The following is a 22,357-nucleotide window of genomic DNA, read 5'->3' as shown; positions in this document are numbered from 1 at the left end:
TTTTTTTCTTTAAATGTAATTCTCTATTGTATTCATGTTATAAAATTTTAAATAAAGTCTTCAAAAAAAAAAGATTGTCATTTAGATATAAACGGACACTAATTTAGTTAAATGATGACACTTTTCATACCATAAAACATTCTCAAATAATTTTCTACACAGGTGAAGGAAATCAGAGGAGGTATGGCGAAAGTGTTCTGTGGAGTAGAGAGCAAGAAGGGGCAGGTGGGACCAAGGAAGGCTGAAGAGGACAGGTTTGCAGACAAGGAATTGAACAGGATAGATGAGTGAAAGCACAAGAGACTGGAGAAGGAAAGAATCAGAGCATTTTCAAGAGGGATCATTTTCTTTGCTCCTTCACCATCTTCCTCTACCTGACACAACCGCTTTTTCCCCCTACTTCTTTCCCCTGCTCTGTTCTCCTCTCTGTATCTTCTCCCTGCGCTCAGTATCGAGTGTGCATATTCGTGAAGAAATATGTGGTCTGACTTCAAAAGCAGTGAAGGGTCTTTAGCTAAATGCTCGAACTTGTTCTCTTTCATAACTAAGCTGCAATACAGACAAGAACACTTCACCTCCCACCAATTCTACCATTCCTCCACTTCATTTTGCCCCTTTCTCTCCTTCTGCCTCCGATTCCCTGTCCTCTTCTCTCCAGCCCAGACTGAATGTATGAAGCAGATTGGGCCACAGATGCTAGAGTTGAAGGTGGGGGGGGGGGTCATTAAATGAAGGATGGCACAGAGAAATATACTTTCAGTTTGCACCGCTGAGCTCTATTTTCTGATCAGTTCTATTGCAAAGTCTGAAGGATATTTGGTTTAGCAGAGCAGTTGTATGCCTGTTTGGATGGTTATTTAACTCCTTATAAATGTATATGTACGTAAATACAGTTTGGGTAATGCAGCTCAATACTCAGGTTGAAGTGAGCTTATTCTGAAGTGGAGAAAAAAGAAGATGAACAGTACCTCCTTCAACCTGTAGTGGACTGTAAAGCATCTTCGATTTGGGATTAGTAGATAGATAATTGATGCCTAGCGAGGGCATGATTTCTGTGTTGTATGAATCCATTAGCTCCACACCAGCTACAAGGTTCTTGTGAAAAAGGAACAATATTACATCAACAAAGATTGAGAAAAGAGCTGGAGCAATGATATAACCTTGCTTAACCCCATACTACACAGGAATTTGATCAGTGCTAAAGCAGTTGGTTAGAATCACACCATCATGCAGCAGAAATGAATTAGAGGCAAATTTCCAACAGATGGACAGAGATGGTAAGATATAAATCAGCAATCATATTTGATGCAGCTCCCTGTACTTCTTCTGAAATTGCCATGTGGGATTGATTCTGCCCATTGTGTCTCTTGATGGAGAGCTCTTCAGCCATTGAGACAAGATGATTGAGGGCAACATGAGGCGAACACCAGGCTCATTCATCCATAAGGACAGCAATTTGATGCATGTTTTTTGGGCTGCATGGTTAGGTTAGCGCGACACCATTACAGTGCCAGTGACCTGGGTTCGATGTGCGTGTTTTTGGGCAGCATGGTTAGGTTAGCGCGACACCATTACAGCGCCAGTGACCTGGTTTCGAACCCAGTGCTGCCTGTAAGGAGGTTGCATGTCCTTCCTGTGGCTTGTGCTGATTTTCCAGGGCGCTCTGCATTCCTCCCATCCTCCAAGACATATAGGGTTGTAGGTTGATTGGTGTAATTAAGCAGCAAGGTATCAACTTTTACTGTGTGGGAAATAAAAAATATTTCTTGAAATGGTCATGGGTTAAGCAATACTGTAATCTCCTGCTATGGCATTCTTTTTCCATTGAGAGAATTTAGGCTGACTGTGTTCCACAGAAGGACGTCAATACCCCATTGTAGAACTTAATGAGCTCCTGATAGTTTTTAATGTGGCAAATGGTCTTTTCAACCCTTCATTTGTCCAGTGTAGTGTCAAGATTAGCCTGCATGGTGCTCATAAGTTTTGGTTGAAGAATTATTTGAAGTATTTCTTCCAGCAGGAGCTGACTGCCTCTTTATCCTTGATAAGTGAACCTTTATTCTCGGCTCTCAGTGAGATAAGCCTCTGGGTGTGGCCTCCCACCTTTGTGATATCAGCTATTAAAGAATGGGTCACCTTTTTATTAAACTACGGCAATGCTTTGAATTTTATGTGAAGCCATCTTTTGTTAAATCCAATTTTTCTATTTACTTGGTTGAAGGGAGTTCCTTACTTATTTCATTTTATCGACTAAGAGACAGAAAGATGTCCTTAAAGAGCAAGTTTCCTGATCTCCGAACTTCTCAAATAATTTTACAGCCAGTTAAATTGCTTCTAAAGTGTTATAGGAAACATGAAAATATAATATAGTGATGTTCAGGAAGAAAAAATGTGGTCTAAAAACATCAAGCAAATTTTCCTCTGCCTTCAAAAAAATGCTACATTTTATTTTAATATGTTGACCAGAGAGACCAGACCAGTCCCTCAATTTAACATCTCATTCAAGATAATGAAGTTCAATGCCTCCCTCAGACAATAACAGGCAGATAATTAAACACAAGAGGCACCATCTAATGAACAGGATCAAGGGGCTGAATAGCCTTCTTATCTTTCCTGGGTAGGTATTCCTGTGCCATGATGAGGGTTGGAAACCCTTAAGATGACTAAGCATTGCATTCAGCCTACCTGAGCCTTAGCTGTGATAGAGCTTTTCATACTTAACTGATTCTGCTGTGAAATGAATCCATCCTTAAAATGATGATGTTTACATTGTCAATGAACACATTGGCATTGCAGGAGAACCTATTTAATTATCCAATGTCAATGCATCGATCTTTGTAGAGGAGCTCGGTAATGTGTGAGAACTTGTGAAGTAGCATAACATTAAACATCCTCAGCTATTGTATCACTAATTAGGCATGAGATAAGATGCTGCATTCCGAGTCAGATGAATGACCTCAGAAGTTTCAATCCTCATTGTGGACCTGAACCCCGTGGATGATACAGACAGAAACAGGCCTTTGAACCACCCTCAGAATCAGAATCAGGATTTATTGTCATAACATTCGGTGTTTTGCGGCAGTGCCACACTGCAAACATACATATTTTAACCATCTTACAATATTACTATAAAAAAAAGTTTAAAAATAAAATAATAATAATATTAGTGCATGAAAAGTGAGGCAGGGTATTTGGTTCATTGATTATTCAGATGTTAATCTGATGACAGCCAGGGAAGAAGTTGTCCTTGTGCCACTGAGTGCTCGTCTTTAGGCTCCTGTACCTTTTCCCTGATGGTAGCAGAGTGAAGAGGGCATGGCCTGGATGGTGGGGATCTTTGAGGATAGAGGCTGCTTTTTTAAGACACTGCCTCATGTAGATGTTCTCGATGGAGTGAGGTCCAGTGCCTGTGATGTCACAGGCTGAGTTAACAACCCTCTGGGGTTTATTCTTGTCCTGAGAGTTGGCACCTCCATACTAGCCAGTGATGCGACCAGCCAGAATGCTCTCCACAGTACACCTGTAGAAGTTTATAAAAGACTTTGGTGACATACTGAATTGCCTCAGACACTTCATAAAGTATAGCCGCTGGCGAGCCTTCTTTGTGATTGCATCAATGTGGAAGTTCCGGAACAGATCCTCAGAGATGCTGACACCCAAGAATTTGAAGTTCTTGACCATCTCCACTGCTGAACCCTCGATGTGGACTGGGTTGTGTTCCCCTGACTTCTTCCTGAAATCAACAATCATTTCTTTGGTTTAGCTGATGTTGAGCGTAAGGTTGTTGTCATTACACCATTAAATGAGCTGATCTGTCTCCCTACTGTACACTTCCTCATTGCTGTTTGAGATTCTGCCGACAACTGTGGTGTCATCGGCAAACTTGTAGAGAGCATTGAAATTGTGCCTGGCCTCACAGTCATGGGTGTATAATGAGTAGAGCAGTGGGCTAAGCACACATCCTTGGGGTACACCTGTGTTACTAATCAGTGAGGAGGAGACGTTGTTTCTAATTCATGCTGACTGTGGTCTTCTGATGAGAAAGTCAAGGATCCAGTTGCAGAGTAGGGTAGAGAGGCCTAGAGTTTATAGCTTCTTGACCAGCACTGAGGGAATAATGGTATTGAAGGCCAAGCTGTAGTCTATGAAGAGCAGCCGTATGTACGAATTGCTGTTTTTGAGGTGATGCAGTTGAGTGGAGAGCTAGCGATATTGCATCTGCTGTGGAGCGATTGTGACGATAGGCAAATTGCAGTGGATCCAGATCTTTACATAATTATGTGTTAATTCTGATCATGACCAACTTCTTGAAGCATTTCATCACAGTAGAAGTTAGTGCTACTGGGCAGTAGTCATTGAGGCTGCCCACACTACCCTTCTTGGGTACCAAGATGATTGAAGCTGGTGGGAACCTCTGACTGCCACAGTGAGAGGTTGAAAATGTCCATGAACACTCCAGCTAGTTGTTTAGTGTAGATTTTCAGAACCCTGCCAGGTACGCCATCAGGGCCTGATGCCTTGTGAGGGTTCACCCTCTTGAATAATATTCTGACATAGCCTCAGAAATGGATATCATAGGGTCCTCATCCTTATCAGGGATTCTAGTAGGCCCTGTTTGGTTTTTCTTCATTGAAGGTGTTCAGCTCATCAGGTAGTGAAGCATCACAGCCATCTATAGTGTTCACATTCGCTTTGTACTATAAGGACCTGCACTCCCTGCCATAATTGGCGTGTATCTGTCTCTGTCTCTAGTTTCCTCTGGAATTACCACTTTGCTTCAGAAATGGCCTTACACAAGTCGTACCTGAACTTCTTAAAAAGATCTCGATCCCCGGCATTAAACGCCCTTATTCTCGCCCTCAGCAGGTTACGGATTCTCTGATTCATCCAGGGCTTCTGGTTGGGGAACACCCAACCAGAAGTGTGTGCATGGGCACACACTCCTCCGCGCAGGTCTTGATGAAGTCAGTGACACCTGTTGTATATTCATTCAAGTCCATGAATGAGTTCTTGAATATGTTCCGGTCCACCAATTCAACACAGTCCTGCAGATGCTCCTCTGCCTCCCTCGACCACATCTTCACCACTAGTGCTGTGGTCCTCAGTCTCTGCTTGTATGCCGTGAGTAGAAGTACAGCCAGGTAATCAGACTTGCCGAAGTGCGGTCGTGGTATGGCTCGGTAGGCATTTTTCATGGTGGTGTTGCAGTGGTCGAATGTGTTGGTTCCCCTGGTCTCGCACGTGATGTATTGGTGGCAGTTTGTCAGAGACTTCTTCAGGTTGGGGTGATTAAAGTCTCCCACAATGATCAATGCTGTCTCATGGCTGTTTACCACAGTGCTCAGTCCCTCCAGTGCCAGCCTGACGTTAGCCTGGGGCAGAATGTACACTGCGACCAGGATGATGGTGGTGAACTCCCTCGGCAGGTAGAATGGGTGACTCATGATCGCCAGATGTTCCAGGTTGGGGGAGCAGTACTGGGACATGACCATCACGTCTATCCACCACGATAAATTGATAATGACACAAATGCCTCCTCCCTGGTTTTTCCAGACATCAGAGTTCGATCAGCGCAATGGATGGTGTAGCCTTCGGGCTGCAATGCCTATTGTAAACTGCACTACAACACAATCTCTTGTTATTGTTTTCTCCTTATTCCCATCAACTTCCTGTGGATTCTACTTCTCACCTAAACACTAGCGGCTAATAAACCTAGCAATCCACACAACTATTTGTGATGTGGGAGGAAATTGAAACATCCCAGGGAATCTCATGCAGTTACTGGGAGAATGTACCAGGTCCACACAGAGAGCACCCCAGGTTAGGATTAAACTTGGGTCCTTGACTCTGAAAGACAACAGCTCTACTACTTGCACCACTCTGCCATAAATAATGTCTGAAACCCAGAACTAAGCCAGGAACCTTTAGATCTTGAGCCTAATTCTCTGCCATCTCAGATATTTCAGCTCTGGTATATTGCACATCTACCTCATTGAACCTTCATAATCAACAGTGGCTCAATATGTGACATTCTGACCTCTGAATCAGAGTTGACTCCAGAGAATCACCACAACAATCTAGGCTGGCACACCATAACAATACAGAGGAAATGCTGGTGTTTAAGCTGCTACCTTTCAGAAGCAATGTTAAACTGAGGCTCCATTAGTGTCACAGATGGATATAAAAGCACCTGTGCACCCATGATAAGCTTGTCAACTTCATCCATTTCACAGCCAATTTCCACCCTGATCTCAAATTCACCTGGTCCATCTCTGAAAATATTCCTTCCTGGATCTCTCTGTCTCCATCTCAGGAGACAAGCTTTCCACTGGCATATATATCAAACACTCTAACTCCTCACACCCTGTTCCCTGCAAAGATTCTATCCTCTTCTCTCAATTTCTCCATCTCCGCCACATCTGCTCCCAAGATAAGGTCTTGTAGTCCATATCTGCCTTCTTCCACAAATGTGGCTTCCCCTCCACCACTATCAAATTAGCTTAATTTCCTGCTCATCTGCCCTCTGCCCCCAGTCATGACAAATATAGAACACCCCTCATCCTCACCTACCACCTCACCAACCTCTGCATCCAACACATTATCCTTTGGAATTTGTGGCACTTGCAACAGGATCCCACCACCAGATGCACCATCCCCTCTCCTCCCCTCTCTGCCTTCCGTAAGGACCGCTCCCTCTGTGACTCTCTCATGCACTCATCCCTCCCTACAAATTTCCCCCCCTCAGCACCTTTCCCCGTGGCCGCAGGAGGTGCAAGACTTGCGCCCATACCTCCTCCCTCCCCTTGGTCTGGGGCCTCAAACAGACCTTTCAAGTGTATCCTCAGTACTGATTTACTGCATCTGGTGTTCCCTTTGTGGCCTTCTCTACATCGGAAAGACTGGACGCAAGTTGGGAGATCGCTTCACTGAGCACTTTCACTCTGTCCACTACTGTAACAGAGACCACCCAGTAGCCAACAGTTTCCATTCTGTGTCCCACTCCCACACTCACATGTCTGCCCACTGCCTTATGTACTGTCCCACCAAGACCACCCTCAAATTGGAGGAACAACACCTTATTTTCCATCTGGGCATTCTCAAGCCAGATGGCATTAATAATGACTTTTCTGGTTTCTGCTAACCTGCCTCCTCTTACCCCCTCCCCCTTCTCCTTTCCAGTTCTCTTCCCTCCCTTCACCTAGCCATCCCTCCTCCCCTTGATCTCTGCTGTCCCCTCCCTCCCTTCTCCACCTATCACCTCCTGCCTTGCGACCATCCCCTCCCTCCTACTCTTTTTTTGTTCAGATGCCTACCATCATTATCCCATAGCTTGATGAAGGGCTCAAGCCCGAAATGTCAGTTATATATTTTTACTGTTGCTACATAAAGGACACACTTGACCTACTGAGTTTCTCCATTTTTGTATGTTCTTACTTCAACCACAGGAGTCTGGAGATCTTAATGTTTTACATAAAAGTACCAGTAATGTTTAATGAATGGTGAAAAGATAAATCATTCCCAATGTCATGGCCAACATTTGTCCCTCACTCACTATCAATAAAACAGATTAGCTGGCAATGATCAATTTGTGGAATCTCAATGTGCATAAATTGGGTGTGATAATGATGTTCATGCTTCATTAGTTATAGAGAATTATGGGACATTCTGAAGATGTGGAAGGTGTTGAATTTTCCCCACAACTGTGAAAGCACATCCATTCAGAATTACATGGTCCATTTTACCAGTGTGTAGCGTGAATAAAAGCTCTCATGACTGGAGGGAGAACAAACGCTTTTATTGGCTTGTAACTATTGGTAGAATTGCACAGTAGTCTTCGGAAGGGTTCTGGATTTAGGCAGGAAACCAGGGTTATATGCGAGCAGATGAGGGTGGAGCCAGCCATCAGCACAACACACCATCAGTTCACTGCACCATGCAAGCTCTTTGAAAGAACTGTCAAATTCATCCATACACAGATCAGAATTTCTCTAGATTTTGCCCACATTTTGCTGAAGTACAAGTTGCTCACCAAGGAAGCAATAGGGCAGGCAAGATTACATTGATTCTCTTCCTCCAAATCACAAGCTCCGAATATTCAGCAATTCCCACAATCTACAGGATTAGATCAATGTCTCCTGTAGATGAAATGGTCCAAAAGGAGACTGAATGAACTCCTTGTGAATTGCCTCTTGTGAATAGTCACAAGAATAAGTTGAAGATTCCTGATCTGAAGATTCTGAAAATTCAACTTGGAATTAGTTTTAAATTGGAATCAAAGGCATTTGGTTGGAACAGCAGCAAGTACTGTGGAACAGTACACTTTGACGTGACAATGGTTTGGGGATCTGAGGGGTGGGGAACAGAAAGTAGTGGCTCCTTTTCTGGCTCTGTCTGAAAAACCTGTTCATTTCCCAATATCAGCGACGTTTCATTCCAGCACTTTGCTTTCCCACGAAATTTAGTCCATAATATCTCTGACTCATTGCCTTCACAGTTCAAGACAATGAGTGAAATGTTTAGCATAATGATGCATTTCCAATGGCATCTAATCCTGCAACTTCATTAAATTTTGTTGACGTTGAATGTTAAAGGCTATGGTACAAAATAGCCTCGAGCGACCTGTGGAAGATCAACTGCAGGGTCTCTGAAGCCATTACAATTTGAACCTTGCTTCAGGCAATTTATCAGCTGAAATGAAAATCAAAACATTGCAGATACTGAAGAGCTGAAATTAAAACCAGAAAATTATGGATACACTGAGCAAAGACAAGCAGTATCCATGGAGAGAAAAATGAGTTCATATTTGTTGACATGAAACATTAATTCAGTTTTTTTCTCCCCCACAGATACTACCTGACCTGCTTTTCAGCATTTTCTGTTTATGCAAGCACCTGGTGATCAATACATAATGTTGTCTATATTCCTGATTAACATCCAACCCATGAGCATAATCAGTCCATAATTCAGTGATTCTCTGTGCTTTTGAAAGCAGTGACTTCTTCAGATGATCTTTAAACATCAGCATTTTGAATAATGAATCAAAAGGAAGATTATTCTGACTTTAGCTCCTCCTTTAGGGTAATGCTGTTGGAATGTCCTCCCTGGGATTAAAAGGTGCTTCCCAAGAATATGAACAATCAAAACTTCGCACAACTACTTTGAGAGATGCTAGAATGGATAACTAAGCATTTTAAATGAGGAAAGAGAGAAGACCCTTTTATAGTGAAAATTAGTCATTTATAAAGACAGCCTTTAAATCGCTCCACTTACCTCCATAAAAGGTCCAAAGGAGGATTGGCTGGTCCAACTTGCTCCCTCCATCCAGGGGGATAGTGTCAGAGGTGGAGTGAAGTTGCTCCACCTCGTCCATAAAATCATTGCCGCTGAATGTGACTCCAAAGAGGAGGGCTGATGATGTTGCAATGACGCCGTCAGCCCATGACCCAAGAATGCAAATTTTAAATAACTCCATATGGTCAAAAAATGCATTAAATTGTGCAGAAGATCGACCCACATCCTAAGACTGCTTGCACAGATCTCCACTAGCGCTCCTACCTGCTCTTCAGTTGCCATTTTTAGTATAGGCTGCTTTCCCTTCCCAGCGCATATGTTTCCCGTCATGGAGACGGGTGCCGGTACTCGTCCTGTCTTCTTCAGCTTCGGAAACCTGTCTTTATAAATCACTCATTTTCACTATAAAAGGGCCTTCTCTCTTTCCTCATTTAAAATGCTTAGTTATCCATTCTAGCATCTCTCAAAATAGTTGTGTGAAGTTTTGATTGTTCATATTCGTGGGAAGCACTTTTTAATCCCAGGGAGGACATTCCAACAGCATTACCCTAAAGGAGGAGCTAAAGTCAGAATAATCTTCCTTTTGATTCATAATTCAAAATGCTGATGTTTAAGGATCATCTGAAGAAGTCACTGCTTTCAAAAGCACAGAGAATCACTGAATTAGGCTCATGAATCACCCCTGCATAAAAGCACCGCGCGATCTGCATTTTCGGTCATCAGCAATTTGGTCGTCAGTAAATTTGCCTTTTTTTTAAAACCTGAGCAAGCAATTACATGGGTTTTGAGCATAAAAACCCCAAGAGAGTCTTAGAGCAAGAATTCCAGAATTTAAAGACAGTATTGTTATTGGAGGAGCAATTGAAATCTCCTTTGGCATCAGGGACAATTGGACAGTCTATGTATTTACATTTGTGCAGCATGCACACCTTATATGGCAACTTAATGTTTATCCTTTGATTCAGACAGGGGCCTGAAAATCCCAATGAAAGTGACAGCATATTAAGCAAGGTTCAGCAACTTTAAAAACATCAGAGTCGCCAAGGTACTCAAATTAATCTCAACCTTTCATAATAGTCATCCATTAAAAAAAATAATTTGTGAGCTTTTCTCTTTTAATCTTTTTTTTCTGATGAACAAATTCTATTAGGGATTCAGGATGCTCCTATTGCAATTAAATTTTCATCCCGTATTTGTTTTTCATCTAATTCATGGAGTACAGAACACCCTTCAGCCCAACTCTTCTAAGCTAACCAAGTTGGCATTCAAAGATTGTCCCATTTACCTGCAATTTGGTCACTAAACTTACAAACCTTTCCCGTCTGTATATCTGAACAATTGTCTTTTGAACATCACTGTTGTACCCACTAATTTAGTAGTGTAGTGTGTGTCGAAAGAACCAAAGACTTGTTGATCCAAACCAAGGCTTTTATTAACTAAAAGACTGGAGCGTATCACAAGGAGGTCGACCAGTCCAGAATGACCTGGTCTGGCTAGGAGCAATCCTTTAAGACCTGCCAGTAGGTGTGGCTACGCTCTCAGCCAATCACAGTCATCCTACACTACCATCTGTACATATACACATTGGTGATAGAATCTGTACGATCACAAGTAGTGATGGTAAAATAACATAAATTGACCAAAAGAAATGATTTACAGACATTATATCATCCATTTAACTGCATTATAAGGACCCCTAAATTAAATAAGAACATGTTTTATTCAACAATTAAGGTTACAACATTTTAGGTTATATTATGGAAAATAGCTGTTCATGTAAGTTTGTTTTAAAATTGCTTTGGATTTCTAAAAATTAGCATATCATATTCTTAGTTAGACATTCATTCTCCAATCTCACACAAATACTGAATTTCTTTCAAACAGAGGCGCTTGAATTGTGATGTTCGCATTTTCCCCAATTGAATCTTATTGACGAGGCAGATCAGGGGAACACATCCCAACAGTCATTAACACTCAATGTCAGGCTCAAAATAGTGCGGTTAAAAATAACTCATCTCCTTTGTACAGATCATTTTAAGGTTTCAAGAAATAACTTCAAGGTGACCCCAGAGTGTGTTGAAAGTTACAACTGCAACAAAGTACCAACAGAACCAACAATAAAAATTTTTTAAAATATATTAAAAATGAGAATTAATGTAAGATTTGGTTAATGAGTGGTTGATAGTCAGCATGGATTCAATAGGCTGAAAGGTCTGATTTGGTGATGATTCTCTCTATAAAGGAAAACAAGCCGTTCAGCCCACCTTGTCCATGATAACCAAGTTGCCTAACTGAGCTCGTCCCAATTGTCTGTGTTCAGCCTATATCCCTCTAAGCCCACTGCTGGACCACAGCATGTTTTCACGTGGGTCTTTAGAAATGTTATATAAAATACTTTAAATTAGATAAAGAGGTATTTCTTACAGAGCTGAAAATATTGCTCAGTCACTTGCCACTAGTGGGCCATAGCATGTTAGGCCAGAAACCAGACTGAAAAAGGTTGAGAATCTATGTTCCTGTTTAAATGTCTTTTGAACGATGTGATTGTACCCGTCTCTACCACTTCCACTGACAACTCATTCCACGTACACTACAGGGAAAACCCTGTATCCAAATATTGTCCCTTTTAAATCTAATCCCTCTCACACCAATGCCCTCAAGTTTTAGACTCCCTCCCCTCGGAGAAAGACTGTGACCATTCACCTTATCTGTGCCCCTCATTATTTAATATATTTCTTTTTTGGCTTGGCTTCGCGGACGAAGATTTATGGAGGGGTAATGTCCACGTCAGCTGCAGGCTCGTTTATGGCTGACAAGTCCGATGCAGGACAGATATCTCTGTAAGGTAACACCACAGATTCCTACATGCCAGAGAAAAAAGTCCCAGACGACCCATTCTCACCTTGTAGTGCCAAACACTCCAGTCCTGATAACATTCTTGTGAAATTTTCTGCATCTTTTCCAACTTAATTTCATCCTTCCTGGACAACTAAATTTGCACACAAAAGTCCAAGTGCAGTTTCACTAATGTCTTCCACAGCTGCTGCACGATGTCCCAGCTCTTGAAGTCAATGCCCTGACTAATAAAGGCAGTATGCTAAAACTTTCTGCACCACCTTGTCTACTGGTATCACTACTTTCAGGGAACTCTCTAGTTATGCCCTTTCGTCTCTGTGTTCTACAACACCCTGCAGGGGTGCGCTGTTTATTGTGCAAATCCTGTCCTGGTACAGCTTAACAAAATGCATCACTTCACCCTTGCCTGAGTTAAATTCCATCTACCATTCTCTGGGCGACCTGCCCAGTTATCTAGATCTTGTTACAACCTTAGACAGCTCTCCATAACACCACCAATTTTGGTGTCATCTACAAACTTACTAACCACGCCAACTACATCCTTGTTAATATACTGTAGATGATGAACAACAATGGAGCCAGCCCTAATCCCTATGGTCACAAGCCTCCAATCTGAGCACCTTTAACACTGTAAAATATCCCAAGGTGTTTTACAGGAGCATTTAAAAACAAAATGTGACATCAGATGGCACAAGATATTTGGGTTGATGGCCCAAAGCTTGGTCACATGATCAGGTTTTATAAATTATCTTAAAGAGAGGAGTGAGGTAGAGAGATTTAGGGAGGGATAATTTACACTTACATTTTGAGAAGTTTAGATCAATTACTAACAGGGAAGATTACTGCAAGAGTTTGTGATTGAAGGAGGATAGACATCTTGGAGAGGTATAACAGAGATACATGGAAGAGCATATCTAACTTGGGCTAACTAGTAGTCAATATGCAGTCCCCTCCATAATGTTTGGGACAGAGACACTTTTTTTCCTGTGCTCCACAGTTTTAAATTTGTATTTGCCATTTATCAACATGAGGACCAGAGTTATGTCAATGAAAGTTAAAGAAGTCATTATGAGGCTGAAAAACAAGAAGAGGCATCGTCCAAACCTTGGGATTACCAAAATTTACTATGTGGAACGTCATTAAGAAGAAAGAGCGTACTGGTGAGTTCAGTAATCACAAAAGGACTGGTTGGCCAAGGAAAACCTCCACTGCTGAGACAGAATAATTCTCATCATAATGAAGAAAAATCCCCAAATGCCTGTCCGCTATGTCAGACCTTCAGGAGTGTGGATGTGCCAATGACGACTGTCTGCAGAAGACTTCATGAAATGAAATACAGAGGCTGCACTGCAAGATGCAAACTATTATTTAGCCACAGAAACAAGATGGCCAGATTACAGTTTTCCAAGTATTTAAAAGAGCCTGTGGACAGATGTGAACAAAATTACCCTGATTCAGATTGATGGCAAGATCAAAGTGTGGAGGCATAAAGGAACTGCTCAATATCCTAAGCATACCACCTCATCTGTGAAACATGGTGGTGGTATGTTGTGGCCTGGACATGAACAGCTGCCACAGGTACTGACGCACTTATCTTCATTGACGTAACTGCTAATGGCAGTTGCAAAATGAATTCTGAGATATATTTTTCTTTGGCTTGGCTTTGCGGACGAAGATTTATGGAGGGGGTAAAAAGTCCACGTCAGCTGCAGGCTCGTTTGTGGCTGACAAGTCCGATGCGGGACAGGCAGACACGATTGCAGCGGTTGCAAGGGAAAATTGGTTGGTTGGGGTTGGGTGTTGGGTTTTTCCTCCTTTGCCTTTTGTCAGTGAGGTGGGCTCTGCGGTCTTCTTCAAAGGAGGTTGCTGCCCGCCAAACTGTGAGGCGCCAAGATGCACGGTTTGAGGCGTTATCAGCCCACTGGCGGTGGTCAATGTGGCAGGCACCAAGAGATTTCTTTAGGCAGTCCTTGTACCTTTTCTTTGGTGCACCTCTGTCACGGTGGCCAGTGGAGAGCTCGCCATATAACACGATCTTGGGAAGGCGATGGTCCTCCATTCTGGAGACGTGACCCATCCAGCGCAGCTGGATCTTCAGCAGCGTGGACTCGATGCTGTCGACCTCTGCCATCTCGAGTACTTCGACGTTAGGGGAGTAAGCGCTCCAATGGATGTTGAGGATGGAGCGGAGACAACGCTGGTGGAAGCGTTCTAGGAGCCGTAGGTGGTGATATATAGAAATATCTTATCTGCTCAAGTTCAAGCAAATGTCTCCAAACTCATTGGATGGTGCTTCATCCTACAGCAAAACAATGATCCCAACATACTGCTAAATTTGTAGTGGTTCTCAACCTTTTTCTTTCCACTCACATACCACTTTAAGTATTCCCTATGCTATAGGTGCTCTAGTAAGGGATTGCTTAAGGTGGTATGTGGGTGGGAAGAAAAAGTTTGAAAACCACTGTTTTAATTGTACCTAATTGACTCAATATGTGCACGGTTTCATAACTCCAAAGGAAATGGGCTGATGAAAATTTTTATCAAGCAAAATATTTCAATAATAATTGGGTCTTGAGCAGTGACTCTCAACCTTCCCTTCCCACCCACATACCACCTTAAGTAATCCCTTACTAATCACAGAGTGCCGATGGCATAGGGATTACTTAAAGTGGTATGTGAGTGGAACGAAAATGGTTGGGAACCACTATGCTAAAGCAACAAAGAAGTTTTTCAAAGCTAAAAACGGAAAAATTCTTAAATGATCAGTCAATTGCCTGATCTAAATCCATTTGAGCATGTCTTCCATGTGCTGAAGAGAAAACTTATGGGGACAAGCACCCGAAACACGCAGGAGCTGAAGATGGCTGCAATAGGGGCCTGGAAGAGCATCGCCAGAGAAAATACTCAGCACCTGGTGATGTCTATGAATCCAGATTTCAGTCATTACATGCAAAAAATATACAGAAATGTACTAATCATGACTACTTTAATTTACACATCATTATTATGTACCAAATATTATGGTCCCCTGAAATGAGGGGACTATACATAAAAAGTGCTGTAATTTCTGCATGGCCGATCCAAAATGTATACAAATAACCTAGAATAAAATTTGCGATGTACACTTTAATCATGTGAACTATTCAATTACAAATTTAAAACTGTGGAGCATGGGGGTAAATAAGGTAAAAAAAAATACCTTTGTCCCAAATATTATAGAGGCCACTGTAGATCAGCTACCTCAGGGGTGATGGGTGAGCAGAAGGCAGAATGAGCTCAAGCTTAGGAGGGCCAGTCAGGATGCTGTTTCACCTGTCAAGTTTAGAAATATAATCATATAACAATTACAACACAGAAACAGGCCAGTTCAGCCCTTCTAGTCGATGCCGAACACCTTCTCCCACCTAGTCCCATTAACCTGCACCCATTCCATAACGTTCCATACCTCTCTCATCCATATTCCTATCCAACTTTTCCTAATATATTAAAATCGAGCACGCACCTATCATTTTGGCCGAACCTCATTCCACACTCCCACCACCCTCTGAGTGAAGAAATTCTCCCTCCTGTTTCCCCTAAACATTCTCCCCTTCACTCTCAATCCATGTCCTCTTGTTTGAATCTCCTTCAATGGAGATTCAAACTCTCAGTGGAAAAAAGCCTGTCCACATTGACTCTATCTGTCCCCCTCGTTATTTTAAATACCCCTATCAAGTCACCCCCTCAACCTTCTATGCTCCAGGGGATAAAGTCCTAGCCTGTTTAGCCTTTCCCTGTAACTCAAGCCCTAAAACCCAGGCAACATTCTTGTAAATCTTATCTGCACTCTCTCTATTTTGTTGATATCCTTCCTATAATTCAGCTATCAAAATTGTACACAATATTTCAAATTTGTCCCTACCAATGCCTTACACAACTTCTACATGTCATCCCAACTCCTGTACTCAATACTCTGATTTATAAAGGTCAATATACCAAAAGCTCTCTTCACCACCCTCTCTAAATGTGACTCTACTTCGGGGAATTATGTATCAGAATTCCTAAAATCCCTTTGTTCTACTGCACTTCTCAATTGTCTATCATTTAACATGCATGACATTTGCTGATTAGTCCTACCAAAGTCTTGTACCTTACACTTATCAGTATTAAACTCCATCTGTCATCTTTCAGCCCACTCTTCTAAGTGGCCTATATCACCCTGCAAGCTTTGAAAACCTTCTTTACTGTCCACAACAAAACCAATCTTAATACCATCTGCATACTTACCAATCCATTTTTACCACCCTATCATCCAGATCATTAATATATATATTTCAAACACCAATGGACACAATATTGAACCTTGAGACACTCCTCCAGTCACGGCCTCAAATTTGACAAACAATTTTCCACCACTACTCTCTTGCATCTCCCATCCAACCATTGTTGAATCCATTTCATTACTTCAACATTAAAACTTAATGATTGAACCTTCCTAACTGACCTCTTATGCAGAACCATGACGAAGGCCTTACTAAACTCCATAGATTACATCCACAGCCTTCCCCTCATTGACCTTGAAAATATTTGTTAAACATGATCTACCACACACAAAACCATGTTGACTACTCCTAATCAGTCCCTGTCTATCCAAATAATTGTATATGCCATCTCTAAGAACACTCTCCATTAATTTACCTACCACCACCACCATCTGAATCACAGGCCTGGAATTACCAGGTTTACTTTTAAAGCCTTTTTCCAGATGAAAATTAAAACAGAAAGTCCTGAGAATACTCAGCAACTCAGACAACCACTAAGGAAAGAGAGAAAATGGGTAATTTTTAATGAGATTAACTGTCCCATCTTTCTCTTTGTTCTTTCTCATTTATTTTTCCTGCTTAGATGAAATCAGAAAATGTTGGAAACACTCAGCAGGTCAGGCAACACCTATGGAAAGAGAAATAGAGTAAGCATTTTATGAATGAATTCTTCAGTTAGGCATCAGTTCTGAGAATATATTGTGTGAATCTCTGAATCTGTGCATCTATTTACATCATCTCTACTTTTTTTTAAATTGAAACTTGCTGAAAGGAAGATGATTGCAGTTGTTGGAGATTAATCATCCCAGGACATCACTGCAGGAGGTCCTCAAAGCAGTGTCAAACCATCTTCACCTACTTCATCAATGTCTTTTCTTCCATCTCGTGGTCGGGAACAGGATGTTCATTGATCAGATCTGTTCTACCACACTTAGCATATCCATTTCCATTCGCAACTCTTCAGAAAATGTTAGCATGCTATTACAGCACCAACAACCTGGGTAGGAATACAGCATCGTCTGGAAGGACTCTGCACGTTCGCCCAGTGTCTGCGTGGGATTCCTCCGGGTCCTCTGGTTTTCTGCACCCTTCCAAACATACTGGGGTCGTAGGGTTAAATGGGGTATTTTGGCAGCACAGGCTCATGGGACAGAAGGGCCAGTTACCATGCTGAATTTCTAAATTACAAACAAAATCTGTACTCTCTATCTATCTTTTGCCTCCTGGTGAATACAGTTGTCTGAAAAAGTAGCAAAGAACCTATAGTGACAGGGATGGAGATTTGAGATTTGACATATCCTAATTCCATGATATAATGCAAATTCTCTTTGGAGTAGTCATTATTGTTAATCAATCATGCCTTACGTTTAATGTGAGGTTGTACAGTGACCCATGCTAAAATAATTGCTCAAAATACATAACGTGAGACTCCACCTTCTCTCCACCTATGCCCATGGATCCTGCTGAACAACAAGATTGACTTCCTCACACATTGCTCATACATCCAAAATGTTCAAAACCTTCTGGGGGTGTCAGTTAATGTAGGTTAACGGTGAGTCAATTGGGTGGCACGGATTCATGAGCTGAAATGGTCTGTTACCATGCCATATGTCTAAATTTAACTTAAAAATTCCTGAGAAAATTTGCTCACATCTCAGAAACTTGATATTCCTGCTGACTTCCTAACCCAAGTCTAAATGATCTCAAGACTGGAACTCTGGGTAAAGAAATTCTTGACTGATTTTTTGTGTGAGTGTGTGGGATTTATTAGCCATTTCCTTCAAAATCAGTGTGAATCAGTACCTTGAGTTCAAGAATCTAGTTTGGCTCCTCAACACCACCCACAGTGCTTATTTTAGGTGAAACATTAAGCCGAGGTTTTGCCTGACCTCTGAGCAGGACATAAAATATGGATTTAAACAACAAAGTCTGCAAATGTGATTGTAGTTCAATGCACAAAAGTGCTGCAATAACACCTCAGGTTTCTGTGAGGTCCCTCCCCTGTCTCTCTCCCGATCCCTCTAACTCCTTTCCTCCAGCTCCCCACTCCCTTCCTTCTCCATTCCGAGAGATATCCCCTCCTGCTCTCACTTCCCAGCTTTTTTCTCTTCTACCCTCCCATCCACATACACCCATGACCTCTTGCCTATGGGCCTGTGTTCTTCCCACTGCCCCTCCCCCACTGTTTTGTTCAGGCACCTGCCTGTCTGCGTTTTGCTCATACCTTGACAAAGGGCTCAGGCTCGAAATGTTGGTTACCTAGTTTTGCCATAGAGAAAGCTGCGTGATCGATCTACTGAGTTTCTTCAGCACATTTGTGTATTGGACATAAAATATCCCCCTTTACTGTTCTGAAGAGGATCAGGAATATTTTCTCCATATTCTCCCCTCAATCAACAGAACAAGTTTAAAATGTCAGCACATAATAATTTCTGAGATCTTGCTGCACTTAAAATGTCTACTGCATATCCTACTTTATAACAGTGACTACATTTCATTTGCTGTAAAGCATTTTGGGAATGCAGTAGATTCAATAGGAAGCATGCACATCATCCTCAGATACGGACAGGATGGGATCGTCAGGGGACTTGGGGGTGCTGAGGAGTAGTTCTTCGCTGTTTCAGTCGTCAATTTGAGCATAGAAAACATTGAGTTCCTCTGGGATAGAATCTTTTGCGTCTGCTACTTTACCGGATTTGGCTTTGTAACACGTTATGGCATTTAAGCCCTGCCACAGCTGTCGGGTGTCCTTGTTGTTTCCATTTTCATCCAGAATCTCCACTTCGCCCGGGAAATAGCTTTCCACAGGTTATACCCCTGCTCCTGCTGTTCTGAACTGGATCTCTGGACTTAAATGCCTGTGATCTGGCTCTCACCAGATTCTGAATTTCATTGTTTATCCAGGGTTTCTGGTTGGGGAAAACCCTGACTGATTTGGTGGGGACACCCTCATCCACAGCTGTTTTGATAAAGTATGTGACTGCCTCAGTGTACTCACTCAGATTCTCAGCAAAGTCCTTGAACACCAGCCAATCCACTGACTCGAGGAAGTCCTGTTACTGTTCTTCAGCCTCCTGTGATCACCTTCTAGGTGTCCTGGCCGCTGGAGACTCTCTTTTTAGGCTCTGTCTGTATGAAGGCAGAAGGAGCACAACCAAGTGATCAGATTTGCCAAAGTGTGGTCTCGGTAAAAAACAGTAGGCCTTCCTTATCTTGGTGTAGCAGTGATTGAGTGTGTTGAGTCATCTTGTACAGCAGATTACATGCTGGTAGTTAGGCAGGGTTGTCTTGACACAGGCCTGGTTAAAGTCGCCAACTAAGATTTGTAGAGCATCAGACCGGGCCATCTCTTGTTAACTGACCACATCATGCAGCTCCACAAGTGCTTGTTTGTAAGTGGCATCGGGAGGGATGTAAACTCCAATGAGAATCACTGATGAGAATGCTCAGGGTAGATAAAAGGGTCTGCATTTAATCAAGATTGGCTCTAAGGCAGTAGAGCAGCAGGTTGACATAACTCTAGAGTCCGTGCCCCACCCAGTATTAACGAAAAAACACACACCGCCTCCTCTCCCTTTTCCAGACACTGAGTTCCGATCCAGTCCACAGATGGACCATCTGGGCGGATAGTGGTGTCAGTGTGTTCTCTGTTAGCCAATCTCGGTGCAGCAAACAACTGAGATTTGTCTTACTTGTCTCTGGTAGAATATTCTAGAGTGGTAGAGAATTTTTGAGTAGTAGAGAATACAAGACTTTATCACTTCGATGTCCTTTCAACCCACTTACAATGAAATATTGTTCCCTGATGTCTATCTGTAGGAAATAGCAATATTTAAATAATTGTGGAACAACACTTGAAGCTTTTATGATTAATGAACGGATACAGGAGAAAAAAATAGATCACAGAGATATGGTTAGCCCTTTGCTCTGATTCAGAGTCAATGTTCCCAATAAGATTCTGTGCGACTGTCTCAGAAATATGACTCTCAAAGACCAAGTGACACAAGTCTGACACCAAAAGCCGCATAAGATCATTTCTAGTGCAACACTGGTTTGCATTTGGCTCAGTTTCATGTGGAAAATGAAACATAGCCATAAAGATTTTGGGGATATGATGGAAATCAAAATGTTGAAATTTGTTACGAGCCCAGAGGACCCCAAAACCCAGCAGCAATAGATATTCATCAAGACGAATGGTTACTTAAACAAAAGTCACTTTTAATTATCTTTAAACATGAAAACAGAATCACACTTTAACTTATCCCTATTGACTTAACTAACCTAACTTTACCCCCTTCTAATTCTAAACACATGTGTATGTAATGTGTGTGTAAGTTCAGAAAAGTTCTTTGGTTCACAGTCCAATCTCACTTCTCATTCCTCCAAGTTCACTGGTTGCAGGCAATTCTTATACGGTGCACAGAATTTAACATTTATGAAGTTCACCAGGCTTTGGTGTTTGAAAGGTAAATGGTTACCATACAGGAAGGCTCTTGTCAGTTTACAGAGAGAAACTTGTTTTACGATGGACACCCAGCCACTTCAGAGTCTTGCAGAAGAAGTTTGCCCCTCAGGGTTCTCCAGATGATAACCTCTTTCTTTGTTTCTCTCGTTTCAAGTGAAACAGACAGCCAGTCCTCTCCTTTTGCATGAACCACAAGGGCTTTGACCAGGCTGATTAAGAACTCACAACCCGCCTTCCAAATGGGGCTTTCCACAAGCTTGCCAGCTTGTCCTGTTCCAGTCCCAGCTGCTACTGTTGACTGTATAACTGACCTCTGTGTGCGTGTCTCTCTCTCTCTCTCTCTCTCTCTCTCTCTCACACACACACACACACACACACACACACACAGAGAAAACATGTTTGACTCTGCTTGCAAAACCACATGATCCTCTTAGAACAGCAAGTTCACCTCCAGTCAGAAGGCGGCTCCGACGAGTTCTTTCATCTGTTGCCTTTTTGTAAACAACAATCCATTAGTGAAGTCTCTTGGGCACACTCCAAAGCTCTTGCAAAGGCTGTGGGGCCTTTATGTCTAGCATGAGCAGAACTCCAGTATTTTAAATAAGATCTGTTTTGACGTGTTTGTATGGGACCTACACTAACAAACCCTGCTCCAATTTATCTCCCAAAAACATATCTATATTCCGTCACAAACTGAACTGATGGTCAGATTTTTGAACATTAAGGGAATGAAGGGATATGCAGGAGTGTAGTACTGATGTAAAGGATCAACCATGACCTTACCGTATGGCAGGGAAGATGTCAGGAACTTCTGAGTCCATCTGTTACATTCCTGTGAATCTTGAGAAACTTCATTTGCATGATTGAGATGTTGACTATGACCTTGAACTTTCTCAGTCAAATTAAGTGATCAACTGGGGTTAAGACTGGATATGGAAGGTCTATTTGCACTTGGTATCTGGATTTGTCTCCAAGTTATCACCCGACTCTGATCACTGCAAATGGTGCATCAGAAAAACTAAAGGGACGGTCAAAGGATGATGAGGAAATGATACTTTATCTGTGTTATGTGTTTTGATGTAAAATTCATACAAATGCTAGGTTACAGATTCTGTAAGTTCATTATCACTGCTATAATTACCAGTAGTGTAATTCATGTGATTATCACAAAGTATATCACACTACCATTTTTTTATATAAGCTAACCATATGAATATACTTCACCATAATTACTGTATCCCTGAGTTCTTAATACCATAACTACAGTAAAATTTCAAAAGCCTTAACACTTCGTCTGCTTGCCATTCACAGATGTAAATGGTCACGGGCATTAACATTATATTACCCTATTACTGAGTCAGTACTGGATATATTGCACCATCATTCCTAATAAGGTTAGCTAGGCTGATATGCATTTGCAGTACTTCACTATAAGTACTGTATC

The 22,357-nt window shown here is 42.0% G+C and overlaps 1 protein-coding gene across 5 annotated transcripts in view; it reads right to left on the bottom strand.

Moving 5' to 3' along the window:
• Nucleotides 1-22,357, bottom strand: part of LOC138755256 (tribbles homolog 1-like) — a 60,093-nt gene that overhangs the window by 12,831 nt on the left and 24,905 nt on the right. For 2 of the 5 annotated variants that reach the window (XM_069920906.1, XM_069920909.1), the window contains exon 4: nucleotides 969-1,095. The exons of 2 other annotated variants lie outside the window; for them this stretch is intronic. In XM_069920906.1, the coding sequence (XP_069777007.1) occupies nucleotides 1,013-1,095 (83 nt within the window). In that variant the 3' untranslated portion in view covers nucleotides 969-1,012. Of the gene's footprint in view, nucleotides 1-968; nucleotides 1,096-1,556; nucleotides 1,742-22,357 lie in introns of those variants that run through there. One more of the 5 variants, XM_069920903.1, reaches the window with a different exon arrangement.

Source organism: Narcine bancroftii, chromosome 2 (genome assembly GCF_036971445.1).
Source record: "Narcine bancroftii isolate sNarBan1 chromosome 2, sNarBan1.hap1, whole genome shotgun sequence".
In the NCBI taxonomy this organism is placed as follows: Eukaryota; Metazoa; Chordata; class Chondrichthyes; order Torpediniformes; family Narcinidae; genus Narcine; species Narcine bancroftii.
Note: the sequence above shows the minus strand (reverse complement) of the source record. Positions and strands in the feature narration are given on the sequence as shown.